A 27,746-nucleotide genomic window follows, 5' to 3' on the forward strand; every position below is an offset into this window, starting at 1 on the left:
AATATTATAATGTATGATAACAATGTATTAATATTTTTTTATATATATATACGTCATTTGTATTCTATATATATGTTTCATTATTATTGAATAATATATAATTTCTTTGATCGTCACCAGTAGTGAAAAAGTTATATCGGTACTATTCATTTCATGCAGAAAAAGCAAACATGGTAAAAGACAAAACACTTTGTTTTAAGGTTGTTAACAACCATAGCTAGAAATTCTTCTCATTTGAATCAAAGAAAATTTTTCCTATCATAATTAGTATCTGTTTTCTGAAAATCTGAGATATTTAACCAGCTTTTGTATGTCCAGCAAAGTCAAAACAGTTTAATCTAAATTAATGTTATACAATATGAATAAGGACATTTTATGCTTTGTAAACTTTGTTTAATATATTTCAGCTGGACAAACCTTTTCTCTGTATTTTGCCGTCTTCCTTCTGATTACAAGTTTCTTCAAACAATGCAAACACCGTCAGCCAAATTATCGATCGGAATGTCCTTTTTTATTTGCAAGCAAACAAAATATAAATACAAAACAGAAATTAAAAAAGATCACTTTCTTGAAACATTTAACAATTTTTTTTATCTTTAACTTTGTCAGATATGTTTATTGTTCCAAAAATTTAAAATATTCACAAAGTTAGTTACATTGCCATTCAATTCTAAACGATTGAAAACTTTGTTTAATTGTACAACATTTGCTAAAGCAGCACACACCAACCATTTTTGGGTCATGATTTTCCAACGTCCTACACAAAGCTTTGTCATTCATTCAACTGAATCATGAATGAAATGTTACTATTAGGTTGCTGTATGCTTTGACTCCGCTATTCAGCCACCTTTCCAGACTTTTCAGTTGCCATGAAGTTTACTGGATGACACATAGTACATGTCTATCCTTCACAGTGTTCAACGAACTTTCTCAATTTTCCCTGTTCTCTCTCTTCGTTTTCCACACTTTTTTTTTACAATTGCAACTCTTGTTTGCAGTCCAATTTATTTAACTATGCTATGGTGACCCGTCCACATGAACGCACATCCATTGGTTTGATTTGAACATTTTTTATTGTATTTCAAAGAATACAAAAGGTTCAGGTACAAGTTTAAAAAACTTATGTGGTCTTCACCAATAAAACAAAAAAGTACAAAAACGTACGAAAACTTACAACTGTACTTTGAAAAGAATAAATGTACGAATAGAATTACAAAAGAAAGGTAAAGCAAAAACAGAAAATGTTAGTTGATTGTTAATAATAGTAGACAAAGACTCATCACCCCACAATAAAAGATGTGTATTAATAACACAAAAGTGGCCCAGTTGTAGTAGAAATTTATGAAAATAATTGTTTCTAGCATTTGTATAATTTGTACAAGTAAAAAATAATGATATGCATCTTCATGTAGTCCAAATAAAAAAAAATCCTCTCTCTGTAATATTTCATATGTATACATAAATCTTAAGTAAGAATATGGTGATGTCTGAGCTTGGTATGTATAATATTTATCTTGCCTTTACCAACGACTTTTAAACCAGGGGACAGACGTTTCTTTTTTAACATCTAAACTCAACGAATTACAAAGTCGAACTGTGTCGGGTACAAACTATTTCATAAACAACTCCATTTTGCACCTTACTGATGTAAGTTTAGACATCCATTTTGTTTGTTGTGTAGGCAATTTCTGATAAAGATTTTATATTATACCTCAATGAAAACAAGACTAACCTTTTTAATTTATCCAAAATATATTGAAATTTACTATTATTAATTACTGATTTTGCTCCATGCAGTTCCATTACTTCAATTGAAAACTATATGCAAGGATAAAACTATGTCTTACAACGCATTAAAATACTGCAATTCAAAAAGTTTTGATATAGAATTTAAGCATTAATCCTACTTGTACATTCTAGTCGACTGTTGAATTTCTTGATGAAATCAAGCTCAGTATTTGTTAATGTCCATTGGTTTGTTGAAAAGTCCAGCTCAGAGAAATATGCATGGAATGGACTAGTAGCCGTTTTTAACACATCCGAGTCCTGGTACTTCGTTCCTATACCAATAGACAAAATATTAATTCCTTTCTTTGTCATGTTTTCAACAATACCAATGGACTTTGTAATGTTTGTGACGTGTCCATTAAAGACATGAACAACATATTTTGAGGCATGGTCTCTGGCTCCATGTTTTGTCGTAAACATTTCTTCCTGGATGAATTGAAGAGCGTTCGACAAGTTTGACGAGCTGTTGAAATTGTCTTGCAACGAAGCTTGGAATGTACTGGCAAATGTATTCAGATCGTGGGTAAAATTCAAAGGCATAAACACCGTGGCGTTATCCGAATAGTGAACAACGCCAATCTGCACGTATCCTTGACCCAAGAAAACAAACTCGTGCATTGCCGCGAGTAGCTGAAGGAAAATGTTCCGGCTGGCCAGGTATGTTGTTGGGTGTTGAATGCTCGATGTATCCAAGACAAAAACCAAATCAACGTCCCGTCTGATTTCACAGGCTGGAAAAGTATACAATGTATATAAATCGCATAAAAAACAATTAAAAATAAACTGCAAAACTTCGACTTTATCAATACAGTGTCATGCACAAAACTGATATAGCAGGCACTGGAGATAGACGTTCGATTCTATCAGCGAAAATAATTATATTTGTAATGAAAATTAATAAATCGAGAAAGTGAAGTACTTTTATTAAACCCTACTTTATGGACTAGGTTTATTAGTCGAATGCATGCAAGACAGATAGGAAAGCAATACCTGCACACGTTACATTTACTCGTTTCTGGAAAACGTTGTACAAGGGTTCCAAATTTGTGCTTGGAAATACATCACTGTGTCGGGAATTTTTGGAAAGCTGATGGAAACCCTCATGTTTAACATCATTACCGCAAGTTATTAGATAGACTTCATTCTGATCGCTGGATAATTCAAGATAAGACCTCAAATTACTCACAGAATTGACTGCATCACTCAAAGAATTGGGCATCCCGTCTGTGAACAAGAACACAAACTGAGATCTCCATGAAGTCAGTTCTATAATTTTCTGTATCTCGATACAAGCTGCTGGTATATTTGTGGTTCCGTTCATGAATGGCATCTTATTCACTTGATCGAGAAGTTCTGCTTTGTTAGTATACGAATCAAAATCGATGGCTACCTTTGCCTTGGAACCAAAGGAAATGACCGCCACTTTAAATTTGACGTCGGAGATTGTAATTCTTGACACAACGTCTGTTATGTACTGCAGCTGTTTGTGGAATATTTCACCAGTTGAACTGAAGGAAGTATCCACTGCAAAGACTAGTTTGGTAGCCTTTGTATTGCACAAATCTGTAAGATTATTTCAATATAAAAAGATTGTGACGCACTAAAGGTAATTGGCTAAGAAATTGTATTGGTAAATGCAACCTACCATGTTCACATAGTGGCCCGTCCCAGCTATCAACACAGTTACAGTGAAATGATCCAAGAGTATTAACACAGGATCCATTATTGCTGCACGGCTTCAAATCACATTCGTCTACATCTTTAAAATGGATAAAACAACATAGAATAGTGAAATCTAACTACATGTACTAACATTTTATTTTTTCTTATTGGTCCACATGCATTGTATTGAAATCATGGTTTAATCGCAAGACCCTACAGCGAAGAAACTTTAAAACCCGGAAAAGTTTGAAGATGCAAAATTCAATGGTCTAAGCTATTTTGCCACAAACGTTCTTATGTGTGCGGTAATCTTATTCATCAAAGTCAATGGTATTCCTCTTCTAATGCACAGTAAGAACCATGAAACAGATTTAGTCTTTCTCTGTCACTTCAAAACATCGAAGCGTCGGAATGGGTTCAAATGTCTCGAGAACATATGTCGAATTCATTCCTGAGATTCATGTCTCTTTCCCATAACAAATAATGGTATACTTTTGAGAATATCAAAGAAAAAGAATGTTTAAATAATAATCAGTTAAAATCGACTCCAGCGAAATTGAAGTAACGAAATACGAACCTGTATCACAGAGGACTCCGGTGAATCCAGTGTGACAGGAACAAAGAAACCCACCATAAAAGTTGTGACACTCTCCGTTATTACACCTGCTGGGATTTTGATAACACTCATCAACATCTAAAAAGTATAAGAAAAAAAACCTCAAAAAGTGTTTTGTGCAGGATATTTAAGGCAGTCACATATTATAACATAACTATAACGAGAGAGAGAGAGAGAGAGAGAGAGAGAGAGAGAGGAGGAAGAATAAGAGAGAAAGAGAGAGATACCTTCGTCGCAGAGAGTCCCAGTATAATTTGAATTGCAAGTACAGAAGAAGGAACCTTTTGTATTTGTACAGCTCCCTCCATTCTGACAAGGCTTGTATTCCTTACACTCATCAATGTCTATAAAGGATATTCAAAGAAAACTTGAGGTATAATATATTTACAAGTAATATGCTGAGTTGAATGCATATGTCTTCAGTTACCAAAAGCTTGAAACAAGTGCGAGTTGTTTACCTCCGTCACAGTGCGTGCCTTGGTTTCCCTCAGTGCAGTGACATTTGTAATCACCACACAGATTATCACAAGTTCCACCATTTTTACAGATTCCAGGGTATTCAATACACTCGTTTACATCTGTAATAGATATGGGAAATCTACTTTAAGGACACGCATTTAAACTAATATTCACGATGGCAAATTTAGCTATTTTTGTGCAACAGTATGTTTGCATGTAAATATTGAGTAATGCTTCTTATTACCAGCAGTAACTCTGTTCGTTCTATATATATATATATATATATATATATATATATATATATATATATATATATATATATATATATATATATCTCAATTGTTAAACCCAAGCAATTTATGGTAGCAAACTAATGCCTTCACGGGTGTGAAGTATGACCTTGTGGAATAATATGTTAAGGGTTTTTAATGTAGATGATGTAACGCCATGTTGTAATCGAATGAACGAGTTTTGCATTCATTTTCAATTGCATTTAAAAAACAGACATAATTTGTAAAAACAAACAACCCTGATCTGGACAAGAATCCATGACTTCATAAATCAAAACCTGCCGCTTTTACTAACATACATACAACATGATAGTAAAAAAATGTAGAGTAAAAAATACAAATGCTACAGCAAGGCAGTTTTTATTGAAAAGCAGTTTTCTTACTCCTCTTTAGACATAGTTATTGCGTTATTAAATATAAATTCAGGGATATTAACCTTCTTCGCAGTAAGATCCTTTGAAGTACTCAGTACAATGACAGATGTGAGAACCATTGGTGTTTACACACGTCCCATTATTAGAACAGCCACTCAGAACGCACTCGTTGATATCTTTAAATAAGATATAAAATAATTAAACACTGACATCAAATAAATGACTTTCTGAGAAAATTTATTTATTTTAACTTTCAAACATGTCATAACATTGTAGAACCTCCCATAAAAGCAGATTACCTTCCTGACAGGTATTTCCCGTCCAACCTGTACCACAGGTACAGAGAAATGAACCATGAGTGTTCACACAGGAAGCCCCATTGTTACAGATTCCCAATGCACATTCATCAATGTCTGTAAGCAATATTAAACCATGTTAAGTATAAATACGCATATTGTACTTGAAGGCTTTTTCGAAGAAATATATAAGTAAACATACCCAGTTCACATCTGGCCCCACTGTATCCTGGTTGACATATGCAATTGTATTCATTGACTAAATTGATACAGTGTCCTCTATTGAGACAAGGACTGCTTTGGCATTCGTCTAAATCTAAAAACAAAACAAAAAAGAAGGAAAAACATTAATTTTAATATTTTCATATATGAACCAAATTATATAACTATAAAATATCCCAAAGGCCTTACCTGTGTCACAATTCTGGCCGGTCACTCCGTCAAAGCAGTGACACAAATAGGAGCCCACGGTGTTTAAACAAGTCCCATTTAACCCGCACACCCTAAATTTACACTCATCTAAGTCTGAAAAACAACTTTTAAATAGTAACAAACTTCTTATGATAAGTAAACTTGCCTCTTTAGCATTATAATGTTTATGGTGAGTTTTTAGGACAACTTGGAATCATAATTTACCTTCATCACATCTGGAGCCTGTCCACCCTGTTTGGCAGTGGCACACAAATGATCCAGGGATTGCAGAGCAGTTACCGTGAAGACATGGGTTAGATACACACATGTTTATCTCTGTCATTAAATATGTTGGAAGTGAAAAGAATAATACATGTATCCGTTTCTTAGCACTCTAAAACCAAATTAAACCAAATAATTGATGTCAAAATGTTCATGGAAGACAACGATTTGCAATAACATCAAGACTTGAGTTCAAGAAAACTTATAGGCACTAGCAAACGTTACAGACGCAGATCAATAGGTATATATGCGTCAATGGAAAACTGTTTTCATATTCCTACCTACTAGTACACATGTATCTTGCTATTTATTTTTCTGCATTTACATTTAATCTAATTCAACCTGTTTCACACTGGTCTCCTTCAAAATCGTCTGAACAGTTGCATTGATATCCTCCAAGTAAATTTACACACGTTCCATTGTTCCAACATGGAGAAATTTCGCACTCATCAACATCTGTCATCAAATAAAGAAAATCATTTCCATCATTTAAGGAAAGGATTTATAACATGATAACATACATTTGAGTAAGATGCATGGCGCATTGAATGTTTTGGGTCCATACCTAGCTCACAGAATTCACCCCAGTATCCCACGGGACAGACGCATGAAAAGTTTCCAAAACTGGAATTACAAGTCCCACCATTAAGGCACGAAACGTTCCTGCAACCGTCTAGCTCTGTAACAAAAACTAATGGAACTTCCACTAACTGATAATAAAAGAAATCAGTATTATTTAGAGTTTGCTGATTTTAAAAGGTATATTCACCTATTTCACAACTATTCCCTGACCATCCGGTTTTACACAAACACGAATACGTGGAATTCTCTCCAATACAGATCCCTTCGTTTTGGCACGGATGTTGACCACACAGTGTTTTTTCTGCAAGATAAGACACGGGTTATTATGTTGAACTAATATACTCAACGCTGAACACAATGTAAAGGGTGATGTGCGATCATCTTGTACAGAATGTAAGTTAATTTCTCTTAAACTGGCTTGTTTTTGCCAAAAACTGGCCGAAACTGTTGTCAAAAATTGAAAAAGGAATAAAGATGAGGTTCTACACGTTGTTTAGTTATACTTTACGAATAATTTTTATTCTCAAATGTACAAGATGGCCGTACCTACCCCTTAATGACAATTCATAAATATCAACAATATTTACATATACTTACGCGATTGGTAAGAACAATTGTCAGGCGTGGCACAGGACAAACATTCATAGCCACCGAAGGTGTTTTTGCAAGTGAAGTTGTCATCACATGGATCATACAGACACTCATCCACGTCTTGCAATTGAAAAACAACAACACATAGACCGCTAGTAGAATAGTAAACCGAATACAAGTACTAAAAGTAGAATGAAAAAAGTAGTTAATGTTTACCTTGTGAACAATTTTCCCCCGAGAATTCCGCCATGCATACGCAAAATGCAGACAGTCCGTGAGGGATACATGTACCATTGTTGTAACATGGATTAAGTTTGCAAGGCCCTGTAATTTTTACATTGCACTTTTCGATAAATACCATAAAATGAGTGCTGACTTGAATATGCAATGTTCATATACTTAACTACCTAAAAATCTACTAACCTGACTCGCATTTTTCGCCATCAAAGCCAAATTGACAGATACAGGCATAACCTTCTTCAACATTAACACAGAACCCATTGTTTTTGCATGGAGACGAAGAGCACTCATTGACAACTGTAACATTATTGAGTATTTTATAAACGCTTTATATTTCCACATCCACTCATAATTTTGTCACCACGAAAGATATTTATGAAATGATATTCGTACCTTCCAAGCAATTCTTTCCTTGAAAATTTTTCGTACAATCACATATGTAGCTGCCATTTGTATTTTTACATGTTCCATTGTTAAAGCATACATCTTTTTCACATTCATCGATATCTGGAAAAGTTGTCATAAGACTGCCTTAACTATCATCTATGGCATTTAGTTTAGATTGCTATAATGTTAAATTAAGGTCAAGATCTAGTAAATGAAAGGCGCCTACATGTTAATGAAATTTAAGATATAAATTATTTCAATGAAGCTTCTAACAATAGCTTTGTTTGGAAGGATGAACCGGGGCTTACTACTACATGTTTAGCAAAAAGAATTAAAAAAATATTTAAACTGTCATTTTCTTTAAGATATGAAAGGAATAAGTACTAAATCTCGGAGTTTTGTCCATTTTTAGTAATTTAATATATAATGCCTACAGTCTCTCCACAAACGACATTTAACAAGCTATTGACCTCCCCTTTAAAATGTTGTTAAATGGAATATAGGTATCGGAATTACTATTCCAAAGATTTAAAATAGATTGCCAAAAAATGACAAGATATTGTTTTATTTAAACATAATTCCCTTAAAGGTGTAAAGAACGGGGAAAAACTATCAAATCAATGACAACGTCATAATGGTTTCAAATAGACATTCTGAAATAGTTTACTTACTTTTTGGCCTTAAAGGTCATATGAAACGATTTTTAACACTATGATTTTCTTTCATGAATATAAAGCTTGGTATAAACAAATGTTAAAATACATGATGTAAGATTTTTTTGCCTTTGCATTACTGAGAAATAACCGTGAAAACTGAGCACCTGAAAAAATTCTTGCCCGCTTATCGTTCTTGATTTTGTGGATTTATGACGTCACAAAGACCCACCGATGTAAACAATGCATTAAAACTAGTGTAATTTTACAGTTGTTTATCGATTAAATTTTAGTAATTTTTGCATATATGAACGTGTCTTTCTTTTCAAATGAGATCATTTGATTTCGTAGTAGCCTACAGATGACTTAGTTTTAATTGGTCGTTAATGAATAAATCTAATATCAGCTTCTCACAAAAGTAAAATCATGATGAAGATCCCGTACTGGAGTGGAAATTTAACGAAAGAAATGCTCCAACATTTACAGCTGATTAAGGAATTATCCTTATCCTTTTGAAATAGAACCATCATTTTCTTCTTCGGTCCGTATAATGATTGAGCTACATTTAAAGGGAATTAAAGCATTTTTAAACGTTTTAAAATCAAAACACCGCACATTCAAGTACACGTTTCAAAAACAAAACGTTTGAAGAAATTTCTCATAGACTAAAAATAATTAAATGGTAACATATTTGTGAATTTGAAAGTGAAACAAACAATATAATCGTGAAGCGAATGAGGCACAATGAGGCCTACAAGTTGTTTAGAAAAAAAATCTTAATGAATTGCATGAACGTGCAAATGGGAAAAAACGATCAGACTTATTTTTGAATTTGTCAATTTCACTAAAAAGATCAAAATAAAACATATAAATATGCTTATATTAAAATTATATTATACTTGCATGTGGATCTATGAAGAAAATCATTTATTCTCCCTGCAGTCTCGAAACTGAATATCATTATGTACACGCTATTACATGTAAATAAAAACGCACACGATTTCATTTCTTGAGAGAAAAAATACTGACGTGGTTGATTATTGTATAATTATACAAGTCTTTATATAAAATAGTATTTTTTTCTTTTAAAATGCTGCAAAATGACATGGATATTTGTATTCACAACATAGCTTTATAAGGCGATTGGGTCTTACTGACGTCATAAGCAAGGGAGGTAAGCCGCGTAAGTCAATGTTCCTTTTCCCGATTAAGTAATTTTGATCGACTGTGGCGCTCACATTTTGCATAAAATATCCAAAAAACAATGTCAGTCTTATTAAATAGGCACTTATGAACTCATTCCCGTATATAACTCAATATGGTCAGGATATCGTTTCATATGACCTTTAATTAATTTGAGATGAATCCTGAAAACTCCTTTATTAATAAATACCTATTTCGCAGATTTCGCCGGTATATCCGAAAGGACAAACACAAGTAAAAGATGAGTTAAAATGTAAACAAGTTCCCCCATTCTGGCAAGGCGACGGATCGCACGCAACGGAAGCTAAAATGTCAAATAATACATCTGTTTAATCATAAGCATACAAACAAACAAACACATCAAAACTTTAACGTTATGGATACAAAATTATAGAATTTCAATAAAACTCACGAAATTGACAGAAGTTTCCTTTCCAGTGAGTTGCACAATCACACTCATATGAACCATTGCTGCTAGTGCAATTTCCATTGTTCAGACATGGGGTAGGTAACAGACATTCGTTTAGCTCTTAAACAGAATATAACTTTGCTAGCAAATATGTATTGAAATTTCGTGAGATAATACAAGATTGTCCAACAATGAAAAAGAACGCTATATCAACATTTCACCAAACCTGTTTCACAGTGCTTCCCAATGTACTCTCCTTGATGATCACAATCACAAAAGTAACCTCCTAGAAGGTTTTGACATACTCCACCGTTTTTGCAAGGAGATAACAGGCATTCATCAACATCTAAAAGAGAAATGAAAAAGGAACACAATTTTCTCAAAGATATCACTACCAGAATCGAAAATAAGATGAATAAACATACAAGAGACTTTAAATCGTACCACTTTGGCACAGATTGCCGGAAAATCCATCACGACAATTGCAAAGAAAATACCCCGGCAAATTGATACATACTCCATTATTCTGACATGGTGCGGAACTGCACTCATCAATATCTATTACAAAAAAAATAGAAATAAAATTATCTTAGGAAAAATACTGAAAATTGAATTTGTCAATATATTCACCATTTTTACATTCAAACCTTTTTCGCAAGCACTTCCGGTCCATCCCGACTGGCAACCGCAAGAAAATGACCCTGCTGTATTAGTACAGTCTCCATTACAACAAACAGATGGCTTAACCAAGCATTCATCGATGTCTACCAATGAATATAATTGCAATTTTAAAATAAATAAATATTAATTCATTCCATGTATATAGGTCTGTGTATAATGCAAAATTTTGAAATATGAGAAAAAAATTGATTGATTGAATACCATGCAATTTTAATATATTTGACATTTTTGAGACACATAAAGTACGATATATACCAGTATCACAATTAAAACCACTCCATCCACTATCGCATGTGCAGCTATATGAGCCCATACTGTTGTGACACGTGCCGTGTGTACAAGGAAGTGAGAGACACTCGTCAATATCTTCAAAAAAGTGACCAGACAATTCTATCATTTGAAATTTTTGCAATAATATGGCATACTATAATGTACATTTTGTATCTATTTTGTGACTGTCAAACATGGTTACATTTAATATGAATTTTATTTAAACAGAAAAGGAACATGTTATTGAATTACCCGTGCTACAGTATGGATCCGTGAATCCTGTATGACAAGCGCAGAAGAAACTCCCAGGAGTGTTGGTACAATTTCCATGTTGACATGGATGGGAAGTGGCACATTCATTGATGTCTGAAATAAAACAAAACCATAAATCGAAAACCGAAATCAAAAAGATTTTGGACCACATTGCTGACCATAGCAACAATTTTTAAATGAGCTTTTGTATAAAATTCCTTTCTACTTTTGCAGATATGACCCTGGACTGTTGTGACATGTGCATGTGTACAAGGAAGTGAAGTAAGACACTAGTAATTATCTTCAAAAAGAGAGTTACAAGACAATTGTATCATTTGAGATTTTTTGCATTCACTGTGTGGTTTAACTTTATTTTTAGCAGAAAAGGAAAGTGTAAATGAATTACCCGTGCTACAATAAGGATCTGTAAATCCTGTATGGCAAGTGCAGAAGAAACTCCCAGGGGTGTTGATACAATCTCCATGTTGACATGGATAGGATGTGTTACATTCATTAATATCTAAATCAAAAATAAACATGCGTGCATGAATAAGGAAATAACCCATGAAGCAGTTACAAGATCTTGTTCCACATTGCTCATAAGAGCAATAATTTTTGAATGAGCTTCTATATATTATTTTGGATAAAGCACTGCAATTTTTAAATGGTGAGGAATTCTTACAAAGTTAAGTAAGCTGGGTCAACAAATTAACCCCCAGATCTGCCTTAAATATTCAGTGTGATTTGTCTAGTTATTGTCCATTAATAAACAATTAAAAATCCACATATTAAAGCTTTGAAAAATTGCCAAATCTGTATCAAGATCTCTCCTTCGTTACAGATTAATATAGTCTTTAAATGGCAACTACCATCCAGCCATCAATTTTGAAAAAATTGAATCGACACTTAATGAATTAGTTGACTCTTACTATGAGCTGTATAACCCTATATACTGTACTTTATGATAACTCTAGGGGTAGTGTATTTTATTTATACCGCTTGAGCAGCAGCTTCCGTTCCACCCAATCACGCATGCACAAGAACTGGTAAAAGTTCCTCCATTGTAGCAGAATGTGTTACAGTCGCTATACTCGAAACCCATATCGTCAGTAGCGCAGTTATTGAAGTCAAGCGTACATTTGTCCGTTCGAATCCACACCTCTCTAGTCCTGTATCGTCTGCCCCCACCACAAGATCGAGAACAATCTGACCAAGCCATCCAATCGACCCATCTACATTCGCAGTAATCCCATGTAGAAGCAAGCCCGCATAAAACAGCGTCCTGTGTGAGTGCTAGGCACACCAACAACAAAATATGTCTGAGAGCGGCCATTAGGTCGTCATTACACTGAATGATTTGTCTGAAGTATTCAAGATTTAAACAATACGGTCCGTGGAATAATGGTAAAATTTATTCTTCCGGGTTTGAAAGTTGAATTTATCTTGACGTCAAAACGTCGAGAAATTTTATCATAATGGCATAGTAGTAATTTTCACGTTGTATTCATATTAATTAAGTCTAGGAATTAAATCATTTTTTAAAAGTAGCAGTAGTATTTTTTTTAAAGAACAAATTATATTTCTGTGTTCTTTTTGTAAGTTTATTTTCATTGTTTGTTCCTGTTACAAACTTCACGCGAATAGGTCCTGGTTATTTAAATAATTAAAGTTTAATCCTTCTCCGTGTCATGAATGCTTATAAGGTCGATGCTTATCCCCGGTTTCCGTGGTGCAAAGCGGATGAGAGACATTGGACGGGACACCATTCCATCGTAGGTTAACCCCCAGCGTAAACCGACACCCAATTTCAGCTGGGAGGACTGAGACAATGTAGATAGAGTGCCCAGTTTGAGTGCACAACACAAAACATCAATGAACAAGCGACCTCTCGGTTACTGGCCCAACGCCTGTGACCACTGAGCCATGTGTTCCACTGTTTAAACAGATAAAAATTGGACGTATTATGTATTGTTCAATAATATAAGTCAGATTTTTGTTTGCATATGGTATCGTCTATAGAAGTTGGTTTCGTTTTGTATTGAGTACGAAAGTGAGCGCACAAGATTGTAAATTTGCAGGAATTCTCGACACGAATCAATTGTGATTCAAATGTCTATAATCTCGAAAGGCTATGTCATAATATATTATGTTGAGAGTCGAAGTACATGGCTATTCCGATTATTAAAAAACTCACAAGCTTTCAAAAATGACAATGAGAGGTAAACCGATAACTAGTTACATTGGAAATGTTAATGCAAACATATTTTAATGAAGTTATATTGTGTATATCCTTTTAAAACAAAAAAGTTTTAATTTAAAAAAAAAAAGACCACCAGTTGGATTTGAACCCAAAGCACTGCGTGTTTGTATTCACTAATCCAGTACGAAACCACTGAGCCATGCGAGACTTGTCAATATGTGATGTAAAGTACTGTTTGAAACAACACTGCCATATCAATGGACTTTGTTTTTTATCCTTCAAAAAATAATTTTAAAAAGTACATAATTAGTCATCTCTGGGTCATCTCTCCATCTTTTTGTAAAAAGCGACTTTTTTAATGTAGAAATGTGTTATCTTTACACGTTTCAAATTTGTGGAGAGAAGACCCAGAGACAACAAAATCATTTAAAAACAGTTGTAAATAAGTAGGATTTTGCATGAAATGCATCGTGTTGCTATATTTAGACCCATATTATGATAAAACCTTTTGCATTACAAAATTTTTTTCAATCATTCCACATCCAACAGAAACCAAACAACGGTTATGATTCGAAAAATGTTTAAAATTAATTGATGAAATTTTCACTCTCCTTGTGCGCCCAGATTCCTGCCGAATGTACATCTTAAGCGCCCACTTTCTTTGGTCTCGTTTTGCATTGAGTAATTATCGTATGTTTTGCCATTCGTGGTTGAAATTGTAATTAACTCCCTGTTAAATCGAAAGGATTCAGCTTCAAAATATGACAATATAATTGAAATCCCATTTTTATCAGTTTTTAATTCTAAAATTGTATGTGTGAAATAATCTATATTTTGAAATATATGTTAATATTACATGAACATAACACTTTTTGCACTTATTCTTTTCGCAGAGTTCAGAATCTCTCAAAGGCGGAACGCTCTTACCTACATGCAAGTACTTAAAGTCTTTGAATGAAACGAAGCCTTTGAATACAGCAGTGATAATGCATGTTTTGTTCAACGATAAAATGATTAAAACCGAATAACATGAGTTTCATCTCAGTTTCATCTCAGTTAAATGTAAGACCTGTTGTTATATGAAAGTTCGTTGTGACCTCTAAAAAATTCAAACAGAATGGTGATCATCACCTAATGAAAGTTTTATTGTGTAAGATTTTATTGAAGAAATCTGGATCAAATATCGATGCATTGTCAAAACTTTATTAACTTTGAAAAATATTCTTGTTTTATATTGTCGGACCTCCTAACTTTCGTTGTCCCTTTATTTTTGAGATCTAAACAAGCAACCGATTTATCATAGTTGAATATGTGAAAGATTTATAATTAAAAAATAACACGGATATTTCATAGTAAGGGTAAATTCAGATACCCAGACTCTATATGACAATACGCATTGCTTTTTTTGTTTGTTCAATATTGATTGTCGTCACACTCATGTTTATGTATATTACGGCATATAAACAAATAGCAGTTTGTCTGGGACATTTACATAAAAATGGGGCATTCAAAAGTGATATCCTAGGTAATAAAGTCATAGCAATTAGTGGTAAAGAATTCTGTTCTCTCTTTTGAATAATAGGTACAGTGCAGTTAAAAGTAAAATACGTATTGTTCGGCTATTGCAAATGTGTACCTTTTTTTCTTATTGAAAGATCTATGAGATTCAGATATGCTCATGATTACGTATTTTGCTAATTTAAAATCACTTTTAATAGGGCTGAATTAGAATTGCATGCAAGATCTACCGTACCCAAGTAAAGTTAACGAAATCCCCCTTTTAATATGTACATATTATGTAATATAGTTTCATCAAATTGTAAAACTTTCGTTTACAAAATACTGGGTTATTGGCTATGGGAGAAACAATTTAGAGAAAACCCCGAGTACGGCAATCATAGACGAAAGGAGTAAGGTCAAGACGAACGACCGCCAGCATCCGTCTGAATCTGCAGAGTGTAATTATATAGAAAGTTTATCATACCGAAATAGAGAAAATTGGGGAAAATCCTAGTATTACTCACGTTTCTTTTTCTACTTTCGAACAAGGAAGAGTTCCTGTAAATAAGTGTATGATGGTATGATGTTAAAACAGGGAGTTGTCGTTATTCAACGTATCTAGATATCAATAATGTCTATGAGAGAGAGAGAGAGAGAGAGAGAGAGAGAGAGTGTGTGTGTGTTTGTCTATATTTCAACATTTTTATTAACAAAAATACCTTTTTATATCTAATTCCCAGTTATATTCATTGCTGTAGTGGTGACATTTTATTCATGTTATATCACTGTATTGGGTAAATTTAACTTTTATTGTTTAATAATTCCCTTATAGCATATCTAGATCAAATAGAGAATATGCCATCTGATATAAAACAAACCATTTATTAAAGCTGTCAACAACCATCGCTAGAAATTATTTTTATTTCCATGAAAGAAAAAAAACATTCCTATCATAATTAGTATCTGAAAACTTAAGATGTTTAAACAACGTTGCAGACAGGCCAAAATAAGGTTATCTCAATTTTAACTAATGTTATTCAATATAACTAAGAGCATTTTACGCTTTGTATACTTTGTCATCATATTTTAGCTGAACAACCATTTTTCTGTAATATGCTTTTTTCGTTCTGATATTAACACTTTCTTCGAAACAAACACTGTCAGACTTCTGACATTCTTGATAAAAATGTCAATATTTTGAATAGCAAGCACAAAAATATGCCAAATCGTACTCATATCGTAATTTAACCTCCATCTACAATAACCAGTACAAAATGAAGCTTCGTCATTCAGTGAACAAAAGCATAACTAAAATGTAACTATAAGGTGATTGTATGCCTTGACTCTGCTATAAAGTCACCATTCCAGACATTTAAGTTGCCATGAAGTTTACTGAATGGCACATAGTACGAGTCCATTTAGCGCAGTGTTCAACGAATCTTCTCGAATTGCACAATGCATGATACATGCCTGTATTTTAACTTTCCCCGTTCTCTTTCTTCGTTTTCAACATATTTTGTTTCACAATTGCAACTTTTATTTGGGGTCCAATTTATCTTATTGTGCTAAGGTGATTTTTTCTAGGTGAAGGCACATCCACTTGATTTGTTGTTGTTTACGCACTTTTTGATGAAATTTCTAAATGATACATTAATGAAAACAGAAATAAATTCCTTAGTTTATCCAAACTATGATGAAATTGAAATGTTACTCCCTTTGGTTTCTGAACATGTACTTAGAAGTTCGCTTCACAAGTTCTAATGAAAACTACTTGCAAAGAGACAAATGTGTCTCACAACGCATCAAAATACTGCGATTAAAAACGTTTTGATATAGAATTCTACTTGTACATTCTAATCGACTGTTAAATTTCTTGACAAATTCAAGCTCAGTATTTGTCAAGTTCCACTGGTTTGTTGAAAAGTCCAGCTCAGAGAAATAAGCATGGAATGAACTAGTAGCCGTTTTTAACACATCCGAATCTTGGTATTTCGTTCCTATACCAATAGACAAAATATTAATTCCCTTTTTTGTCATGTCTTCAACAATACCAATGGACTCTGTAATGTTTGTGTCGTGTCCATTAAAGACGTGAACAACATATTTTGAGGCATGGTCTCTGGCTCCATGTTTTGTCGTAAACATTTCCTTCTGAATGAATTGAAGAGCGTTCGACAAGTTTGACGAGCTGTTGAAGTTATCTTGCAACGGAGCTTGGAAAGTACTGGCAAATGTATTCAAATCGTGGGTAAAATTCAAAGGCATAAACACCGTGGCGTTGTCCGAATAGTGAACCACGCCAATCTGCACGTATCCTTGACCCAAGAAAACAAACTCGTTCATTGCCGCGAGTAGCTGAAGGAAAATGTTCCGGCTGGCCAGGTATGTGGTTGGGTGTTGAATGCTCGATGTATCCAAGACAAATACCAAATCAACGTCCCGTCTGATTTCACAGGCTGGAAAAGTATACAATGTATATAAATCGCATAAAAAACAATTGAAAAAAGACTGCAAAACTTCCACCTTATCAATACAGTGTCATGCACAAGACTGATAAAGCAGGCACTGGAGATAGACGTTCGATTCTATCAGCGAAAATAATTATATTTGTAATGAAAATTAAATCGAGAAAGTGAAGTACTTTTATTAAACCCTACTTTATGGACTAGGTTTATTAGTCGAATGCATGTAAGACAGATAGGAAAGCAATACCTGCACACGTTACATTTACTCGTTTCTGGAAAACGTTGTACAAGGGTTCCAAATTTGTGCTTGGAAATACATCACTGTGTCGGGAATTTTTGGAATGCTGATGGAAACCCTCATGTCTAACATCATTGCCGCAAGTTATTAGATAGACTTCATTCTGATCGCTGGATATTTCAAGATAAGACCTCAAATCACTCACAGAATTGACTGCATCACTCAAAGAATTGGGCATACCGTCTGAACAAGAACACAAACTGAGATCTCCACGAAGTCAGTTCTATAATTTTCTGTATCTCGCTACAAGCTGCTGGTATATTTGTGGTTCCGTTCATGAATGGCATCTTATTCACTTGATCGAGAAGTTCTGCTTTGTTAGTATACGAATCAAAATCGATGGCTACCTCTGCCTTGGAACCAAAGGAAATGACCGCCACTTTAAATTTGACGTCGGAGATTGTAATTCTTGACACAACGTCTGTTATGTACTGCAGCTGTTTGTGGAATATTTCACCAGTTGAACTGAAGGAAGTATCCACTGCAAAGACTAGTTTGGTAGCCTTTGTATTGCACAACTCTGCAAGATTATTTCAATATATAAATTATGTGACGCACTAAAAGTCACTAGCTGAGAAATTGTATTGGTTAACACGACCTACCATGTTCACATAGTGACCCGTCCCAGCTATCAACACAGTTACAGTGAAATGATCCAAGAGTATTAACACAGGATCCATTATTGCTGCACGGCTTCAAATCACATTTGTCTACATCTTTAAAATGGATAAAACAACATAGGATAGTGAAATCTAAATACTACATAGTACATGTACTAACATTTTTTTATTGGTCCACATGCATTGTATTGAAATCATGGTTTAATCTCAAGATCCTACATCGAAGAAACTTTAAAACCCGGGAAAAGTTTGAAGATACAAAATACAATGGTCTAAGCTATTTTGCCACAAACGTTCTTATGTGTGCGGTACTCTTATTCATCAATGTCAATGGTATTCGTCTTCTAAAGCCCAGTAAGAACAGTGAAACAGATTTAGTCTTTCTCTGTCACTGTCAAAACATCGAAGCGTCGGAATGGGTTGAAATGTCTCAAAAGAACATAATTTTTTCGAATTCAATCCTGAGATTCATGTCTCTTTCCCATAACAAATAATGGTACACTTTTGAGAATATGAAAGAAAAAGAATGTTTTAATGATAATCAGTTAAAATCAACACTAGCGAAATTGAAGTAACGAAATACGAACCTGTATCACAGAGGGCTCCAGTCAATCCAGTGTGACAGGAACAAAGAACCACACCATAAAAGTTGTGACACTCTCCGTTATTACACCTGCTGGGATTTTGATAACACTCATCAACATCTAAAATGTGTAAGAAAAAACCTCAAAATGTGTTTTGTGCAGGATATTAAAGGCAGTCACATATAATAACATAATTATAACGAGAGAGAGAGAGAGAGAGAGAAAGAGAGAGAGAGAGAGAGAGAGAGAGATACCTTCGTCGCAGAGAGTCACAGTATAATTTGAATTGCAAGTACAGAGGAAGGAATCTTTTGTATTTGTACAGCTCCCTCCATTCTGACAAGGCTTGTATTCCTTACACTCATCAATGTCTATAAAGGATATTCAAAGAAAACTTGAGGTATAATATAGTTACAAGTAATACAAAAAGCTTGAAACAAGTGCGAGGTGTTTACCTCCGTCACAGTGCGTGCCTTGGTTTCCCTCAGTACAGTGACATCTGTAATCACCACACAGATTCTCACAAGTTCCACCATTCTTACAGATTCCAGGGTATTCAATACACTCGTTTACATCTGTGATAGATATGGAAATTCATCTACTTTAAGGACACTCATTTATACTTATATTCACGATGGTAAATTTTGCTATTTTTGTACAACATGTTTACATGTAAATATTGAGTAATGCTTTTTGTTACCAGTAGTAACTCTGTTCATTCTAATCATTTTTATATATACAGTACCGATCAGACCCAACCTAACACCAGAGTAAACCCCACTAAACCCCGGGTTTATTTCCATGTTTACTTTGGGTTTACTTTTTGAAAATTTGGGTCCACTCGGGGTTTACTTTGGGTTTACTCGGAGTTTACTTTGGGTTTACTCGAGAATTGCTTTTGGAGTCAACTATACGCACTGAAGTGTGAAACAGTCCTGTATTTTATCTTATCATCCTACTGCTTGTAATTCCTGTCCCTTGTATATTACGAATACACATGTAGCGTCTGCTTTCAGGGTATTCTTCTGATCGGGGTTAACTCTCTGTGTCCACTCTGGGTTTACTTGGGGTTTACTCTTGGTCCACTCTAGTAAACCCAGAGTAAACCCAGAAAGTAAACCCAGGGTTTAGTTGGGGTTTACTTTCTGTTAGGTTGGGTCTGATCGGTACTGTATGTGGTCATTATTACAATCTCAATTGTTACACCCAAGCAATTTAAGACGCCTTAACGGGTGTGCAGTAGACGTTTGACCTTGTTGAATATTATGCTATGGGTTATTAATGTAGAAGATGTAACGCCAATTTGAAATCTTAGGAACGAGTTTTACATTCGTTTTCAATTGCATTTCAAAAACATATATTATTTGTAAAAACAAACAACCCTGATCTGGACAAGAATCCATGACTTCATAAATCAAAAACCTGCCGCTTTAACTAACATACATACAACATGATAATAAAAAATGAAGAGTAAAAAATACAAATGCTACAGCTACATGTAGGCAGTTTTTATTTAAAAGTAGTTTTCTTACCCCTCTTTAGACATAGTCATTGCGGTATTAAATATAAATTGAGGAATATTAACCTTCTTCGCAGTAAGATCCTTTGAAGTACTCAGTACAATGACAGATGTGAGACCCATTGGTGTTGACACACGTCCCATTATTAGAACAGCCACTCAAAACGCACTCGTTGATATCTTTAAATAAAATATAAAATTATTAAACACTAACATCAAATAAATGACTTTAAGAGAACATTCATTTATTTTAACTTTCAAACATGTCATAACATTGTAGAACCTCCCATATAAGCAGATTACCTTCCTGACAGGTATTTCCCGTCCAACCTGTACCACAGGTACAGAGAAATGAACCATAAATGTTCACACAGGAAGCCCCATTGTTACAGATTCCCAATGCACATTCATCAATGTCTGTAAGCAATATTAAACCATGTTAAGTATAAATACGCATATTGTACTTGAAGACTTTTTCGAAGAAATATATAAGTAAACATACCCAGTTCACAGCTTGCCCCACTGTATCCTGGTTGACATACGCAATTGTATTCATTGACTAAATTGATACAGTGTCTTCTATTGAGACAAGGACTGCTTAGGCATTCGTCTAAATCTATAGACAAAAAAAGAAGGAAAAACATTAATTTTAATATTTTCATATATGAACCAAATTATAATGATAAAATATCCCAAAGGCCTTACCTGTGTCACAAATCTGGCCGGTCACTCCGTCAAAGCAGTGACACAAATAGGCGCCCACGGTGTTTGAACAAGTCCCATTTAACCCGCAAACCCTAAATGTACACTCATCTAAATCTGAAAAACAACTTTTAAATACTAAGTAGTAACAAACTTTTTATAATAAGTATACTCGCCTTTTTAGCATTATAATGTTTAAGATGAGTTTTTAGACTTGGAATAATAAATAACCTTCATCACATCTGGGGCCTGTCCACCCTGTTTGGCAGTTGCACACAAATGATCCAGGGATTGCAGAGCAGTTACCGTGAAGACATGGGTTAGATACACACATGTTTATTTCTGTCATTAAATATGTTGGAAGTGTAAAGAATAATACATGTATACGTTTCTTAGCACTCTAAAACCAAAGTAAATCAAATAATTGATGTCAAAATGTTCATGGAAGACAACGATTTGCAATAACACCAAGACTTGAGTTCAAGAAAACTTATTGGCACTAGCAAACGTTACAGACCCAGTTCAATAGGTGGAAAACTGTTTTCATATTCCTACCTACTAGTATATATGTATCTTGCTATTTATTTTCTGCGTTTACGTTTAATCTAATTCAACCTGTTTCACACTGGTCTCCTTCAAAATCGTCTGAACAGTTGCACTGATATCCTCCAAGTAAATTTACACACGTTCCATTGTTCCAACATGGAGAAATTTCGCACTCATCAACATCTGTCATCAAATAAAGAAAATCATTTTCATCATTTGGGGAAAGGATTCACAACATGATAACATACATTTAAATAAGATGCATGGCGCATTGAGTGTTTTTGGTTCCATACCTAGCTCACAGAATTCACCCCAGTATCCCACGGGACAGACGCATGAAAAGTTTCCAAAACTGGAATTACAGGTCTCACCATTAAGACACGAAACGTTCCTGCAACCGTCTAGCTCCGTAACAAAAACTAATGGAAATTCCACTAACTGATAATAAAAGATATCAGTATTATTTAGAGTTTACTGATTTTAAAAGGTATATTCACCTATTTCAGAACTATTCCCTGACCATCCGGTTTTACACAAACACGAATACGTGGAATTCTCTCCAATACAGATGCCATCGTTTTGGCATGGCTGTTGACCACACAGTGTTTTTTTCTGCAAGATAAGACACGGATTAATTAATATGTTAAACTAATATACTCAACACTGAACACAATGTTAAGGGTGATGTGCGATCATCTGGTACAGAATGTAAGTTAACATTTCTTAAACTGGCTTGTTTTTGCCAAAAACTGGCCGAAACTGTTGTCAAAAATTGAAAAAGGAATAAAGATGAGGTTCTACATGTTGTTTAGTTATACTTTACGGATAATTTTTATTCTCAAATGTACAAGATGGCCGCACCTCCCCCTTAATGACAATTCATAAATATCAACAATATTTACATATACTTACGCGATTGGTAAGAACAATTGTCAAGCGTGGCACAGGACAAACATTCATAGCCACCTACGGTGTTTTTGCAAGTGAAGTTGTCATCACATGGATCATACAGACACTCATCCACGTCTTGCAATTGAAAAAAACCAACTCATAGACCGCTAGTAGAATAGTAAACCGAATACAACTACTAAAAGTAGAATGGAAAAAGTAGTTAATGTTTACCTTGTGAACAATTTTCCCCAGAGAATCCCGCCATGCATGCGCAAAATGCAGATAGTCCGTGAGGGATACATTTACCATTGTTGTAACATGGATTAAATTTGCAAGGCCCTACAATTTTTACATTGCACTTTTCGATAAATACCATAAAAAAGTTCTGACTTTAATATGCAATGTTCATATACTTAACTACCTAAAATTCTACTTACCTGACTCGCATTTTTCGCCATCAAAGCCAAATTGACAAATACAGGCATAACCTTCTTCAACATTAACACAGAACCCATTGTTTTTGCATGGAGACGAAGAGCACTCATTGACAACTGTAACATTATTGAGTATTTTACAAACGCTTTATAATTCCACATCCACTCATAATTTTGTCACCATGAAAGATATTTATGAAATGATATTCGTACCTTCCAAGCAATTCTTTCCTTGAAAATTTTCCGTACAATCACAAACGTAGTTGCCATTTGTATTTTGACATGTTCCATTGTTAAAGCATACATCTTTTTCACATTCATCGATGTCTGGAAAAGTTGTCATAAGACTGCCTTAACTATCATCTATGGCATTTAGTTTAGATTGATATAATGTTAAATTAAGGTAAAGATCTAGTAAATGAAAGGTGCCTACATGTTACTGAAAATCAAGATATGAATTATTTCAATGAAGCTTCTAACAATAGCTTTGTTTGGAAGGATGAACCGGGGCTTACTAGTACATGTTTAGCAAAAGGAATAAAAACAAGAGGCCCATGGGCCACATCGCTCACCTGAGAAACATGAGGTATGATAAAATCAGCTTAATGGAGTCATAATACAAACTATCTGGATAATGTACAAGTGTACATAATACAAACTTTGTATCTACACTACCTGAGGATGCTTTCACACAAGTTTCAGGTTTCCTGGCTGATTAGTTTCTGATAAGAAGATTTTTAAAGATTTACTCTATATATTCCTATGTAAAACTTCGACCCCCCCCCCCATTGTGGCCCTACCCTACCCCCAGGGGTTATGATTTTCACAACTTTGAATTTACACTACCTGAGGATGCTTTCACACAAGTGTCAGCTTTTCTGGCTGATTAGTTTCTGAGAAGAAGATTTTAAAGATTTACTCAATATATTCCTATGTTAAACTTTGACACCCCATTGTAGCCCCACCCTACCCTCAGGGGCCATGATTTTCACAACCTTGAATATACACAACCTGAGGATGCTTCAACACAAGTTCCAGCTTTCCTGGCTGATTAGTTTCTGAGAAGAAGATTTTTAAAGATTTACTCTATATTTTCCTATGTTAAACCCTCATTGTGGCCCAAACTTACCTCCGGGGGCCAAATATTTAAATATTTAAACTGTCATTTTCTTTAAGATATGAAAGGAATAAGTACTAAATCTCGGAGCTTTGTCCATTTTTAGTAATTTAATATATAATGCCTACAGTCTCTCCACAAACGACATTTAACAAGCTATTGACCTCCTCTTTAAAATGTTCTTAAATGGAATATAGGTATCGGAATTACTTTTACCAAGATTTGAAATAGATTATCAAAAAATGTCACGATATTGTTTTATTTTAACATAATTCCCTTTAAGCTGTAAAGAACGGGGAAAAATTCATCAAATCAATGACAACGTCATAATGGTTTCAAAAAGACATTCTGAAATCGTTTACTTACTTTTTGGCCTTAATTAATTTGAGATGAATCCTGAAAACTTCCTTTATTTATAAATACCTATTTCGCAGATTTCGCCGGTATATCCGAAAGGACAAACACAAATAAAATATGAGTTAAAATGTAAACAAGTTCCCCCATTCTGGCAAGGCGACGGATCGCACGCAACGGATGCTAAAATGTCAAATAATAGATCTGTTTACTCATAAGCATACAAACAAACAAACACATCAAAACTTTTAACGATATGGATACAAAATTATAGAGATTTGAATTAAACTCACGAATTTGACAGAGGTTTCCTTTCCAGTGAGTTGCACAATTACACGCGAATGAACCATTGCTGCTAGTGCAATTTCCATTGTTCAGACATGGTGTAGATAATAGACATTCGTTAAACTCTTAAATAGGATAAAACCTTGTTAGCAAATATAGGTTGAATGCAAGAGTTGACATAAGATTGTCCAACAATGAAAAAACACGCTATATCAACATTTCACTAAACCTGTTTCACATTGTATCCCAATGTACTTTCCTTGCTGATCACAATCACAAACGTAGCCTCCTTGAAGGTTCTGGCAAACTCCACCGTTTTTGCAAGGAGATAACAAACATTCATTAACATCTAAAGGAGAAATGAAAAAGAAACACAATTTTCTCAAAGATATGAAAACCAGAAACGAAAATAAATTGATTAAGCATACAAGAGACTTTAAATCGTACCACTCTGGCACAGATTGCCGGATAATCCATCAGGACAATTGCAAAGAAAATACCCCGGCAAATTGATACATACTCCATTATTCTGACATGGTGCGGAACTGCACTCATCGATATCTATTACAAAACAAATAGAAATAAAATTGTCTTAGGAAAAATACTGAAAATTGAATTTGTCAATAGTTTCATCATTTTTACACTTCAAACCTTTTTCGCAAGCACTTCCGGTCCATCCCGACTGGCAACCGCAAGAAAATGACCCTGCTGTATTAGTACAGTTTCCATTACAACAAACAGATGGCTGAACCAAGCATTCATCTATATCTACCAACAAATATAATTGCAATTTTAAACAAAATAAATATTAATTCATTCTATGTATAGATCCGTGTATAATATAAATCTTGAAATATGAGAAAAAAATTTGATTGATTAAATATCATTCAATTTGAATATATTTGACATTTTTGAAAGACGTAAAGTATGATATATACCAGTATCACAATTAAAACCCATCCATCCACTATCGCATGTGCAGCTATATGAGCCCATACTGTTGTGACACGTGCCGTGTGTACAAGGAAGTGAGAGACATTCGTCAATATCTTCAAAAAAGTGACAAGACAATTTTATTATTTGAAATTTTTATAATTATATGGCATACAATAATGTACATTTTGTATATTTTGTGACTGTCAAACAGGGAGAACATCTAATATTAAAATTATTTTAGCAGGAATGGAACATGTTATTGAATTACCCGTGCTACAGTATGGATCTGTGAATCCAGTATGACAAGTGCAGAAGAAACTCCCGGGAGTGTTGGTACAATATCCATGTTGACATGGATGGGAAGTGGCACATTCATTGATGTCTGTAATAAAACAAAACCATAAATCGAAAAACGGAGAAGTAACAAGATTTTGGGCCACATTGCTGACCAAAGCAACAATTTTTAAATGGGCTTTTGTATAAAATTCCCTTTCTTTTCTTGCAGATATGACCCTGGACTGTTGTGACACGTGCCGTGTGTATAAGGAAGTGAAGTGAGACACTAGTAATTATCTTCAAAAAGAAAGTTACGAGACAATTGTATCATTTGAGACTTCTTGCATTCACTGGGTGGTTTAACTTTGTTTTTAGCAGGAAAGGAACGTGTAAATGAAATACCCGTGCTACAATAAGAATCTGTGAATCCTGTATGGCAAGTGCAGAAGAAACTCCCAGGCGTGTTTGTACATGCTGACATGGATGGAATGTGTCACATTCATTAACATCTATACCAAAAATAAACATGTGCGCATGATTAAGAAAAAAATACGAAGCAGTAACAGGATCTTGTGCCACATCGCTCATTAAAGCAATAATTTTTGATTGAGCTTTTGTAAATTATTTTGGATAAAACACTGAAATCTTTAAATGGTGAGGAATTGCTACAAAGTTACGTAAGCTGGGTCAACAAATTAACCACCAAATCCTCCTTGAATATTCAGTGTGATTTGTCCAGTTATTGTCCATCAATAAGCAATTAAAAATCCACATATTAAAGCTTTGAAAAATTGCCAAATCTGTATTAAGATCTCTTCTTCGTTACAGATTAATATAGTCTTTAAATGGCAACTACCATCCAGCTATCAATTTTGAAAAAATTGAATCGACACTTAATGAATTAGTTGACTCTAACTATGAGCTATGTAACCCAATATACTGTACTCTATGATAACTCTTGGGGTCGTGTATTTTATATATACCGCTTGAGCAGCAGCTTCCGTACCACCCAGTCACGCATGCACAAGAACTGGTAAAAGTTCCTCCATTGTAGCAGAATGTGTTACAGTCGCTATACTTGGAACGCATATCGTCAGTAGCGCAGTTATTGAAGTCAAGAGTACATATGTCTATTCGAATCCACACTTGTCTTAACCTGTTTCTTGTGCCCACACCACAGGATCTAGAACAATCTGACCAAGACATCCAATCGGCCCGTCTACATTCGCAGTAATCCCATGTAGAAGCAATTCCGCATAAAACACCGTCATGTGTGAGTACTAGGCACATTAACAACAAAATATGTCTGAGAGCGGCCATTAGGTCGTGATTACATGGAACGATTTGTCTGAAGTATTCGATATTTAATCAATACGGTCTGTGGAGTAAGGGTAATATTTATTCTTCCGGGTTTGAAAGTTGAATTTATTTTGACGTCAAAACGTCAAGAAATTTTATCATAATGTCATAGTAGTAATTTTCACGTTGTTTTCATATTTATTTAGTCTAAGAAATAAATCATTTTTTCTTAAAGAACAAATTATATTTGTATGTTATTATGTAAGTATATTTT

The 27,746-nt window shown here is 34.3% G+C and overlaps 2 protein-coding genes across 2 annotated transcripts; both read right to left on the reverse strand.

Annotated features, from left to right (window-relative positions):
* Nucleotides 1-1,054: 1,054 nt before the first annotated feature.
* LOC128175696 (neurogenic locus notch homolog protein 1-like) lies at nt 1,055-27,518 on the reverse strand. Its single transcript, XM_052841517.1, has 52 exons — nt 27,157-27,518; nt 26,166-26,279; nt 25,900-26,010; nt 25,613-25,729; nt 25,409-25,522; nt 25,191-25,310; nt 24,970-25,086; nt 24,746-24,859; nt 23,419-23,532; nt 23,209-23,322; nt 23,003-23,110; nt 22,793-22,906; nt 22,428-22,492; nt 22,174-22,318; nt 21,950-22,063; nt 21,566-21,676; nt 21,338-21,451; nt 21,135-21,248; nt 20,936-21,049; nt 20,699-20,812; nt 19,569-19,688; nt 19,368-19,484; nt 19,117-19,233; nt 18,512-18,625; nt 18,090-18,429; nt 12,443-12,855; nt 11,853-11,966; nt 11,447-11,560; nt 11,180-11,290; nt 10,891-11,007; nt 10,688-10,801; nt 10,470-10,589; nt 10,247-10,363; nt 10,025-10,138; nt 7,985-8,098; nt 7,775-7,888; nt 7,568-7,675; nt 7,358-7,471; nt 6,948-7,061; nt 6,744-6,869; nt 6,521-6,634; nt 6,122-6,232; nt 5,897-6,010; nt 5,688-5,801; nt 5,489-5,602; nt 5,252-5,365; nt 4,525-4,644; nt 4,294-4,410; nt 4,028-4,144; nt 3,434-3,547; nt 2,779-3,351; nt 1,055-2,519 (listed from the first exon to the last, which is right to left on the reverse strand). The coding sequence occupies exons 1-52, from the start codon at nt 27,491-27,493 to the stop codon at nt 1,891-1,893; spliced, it is 7,668 nt and encodes a 2,555-aa protein (XP_052697477.1). The 5' UTR covers nt 27,494-27,518; the 3' UTR covers nt 1,055-1,890.
* Nucleotides 16,052-18,224, reverse strand: LOC128178954 (uncharacterized). Its single transcript, XM_052846392.1, has 2 exons — nt 17,859-18,224; nt 16,052-17,602 (listed from the first exon to the last, which is right to left on the reverse strand). Exons 1-2 carry the CDS (start codon nt 18,085-18,087, stop codon nt 16,914-16,916), a joined length of 918 nt encoding a protein of 305 aa, XP_052702352.1. The 5' UTR covers nt 18,088-18,224; the 3' UTR covers nt 16,052-16,913.
* Nucleotides 27,519-27,746: the final 228 nt, after the last annotated feature.

Source organism: Crassostrea angulata, chromosome 3, assembly GCF_025612915.1.
Source record: "Crassostrea angulata isolate pt1a10 chromosome 3, ASM2561291v2, whole genome shotgun sequence".
In the NCBI taxonomy this organism is placed as follows: Eukaryota; Metazoa; Mollusca; class Bivalvia; order Ostreida; family Ostreidae; genus Magallana; species Magallana angulata.

Bases quoted from the DNA above. Each gene is read 5' to 3' on its own strand.
- LOC128178954 (XM_052846392.1), bottom strand. From the start codon at position 18,087: ATGCCCAATTCTTTGAGTGATGCAGTCAATTCTGTGAGTGATTTGAGG. The intron at 17,603-17,858 runs GTATTGCTTTCC...ATACTTTTCCAG, and splicing joins AGTAAATGTAACGTGTGCAG to CCTGTGAAATCAGACGGGAC.
- LOC128175696 (XM_052841517.1), bottom strand. From the start codon at position 27,493: ATGGCCGCTCTCAGACATATTTTGTTGTTAATGTGCCTAGTACTCACA. The intron at 10,802-10,890 runs GTTTGAATGTAA...TTTTTGTAATAG, and splicing joins CGGAAGTGCTTGCGAAAAAG to ATATTGATGAGTGCAGTTCC. The intron at 10,139-10,246 runs GTGAGTTTTATT...TTGACATTTTAG, and splicing joins AGGAAACTTCTGTCAATTTC to CTTCCGTTGCGTGCGATCCG.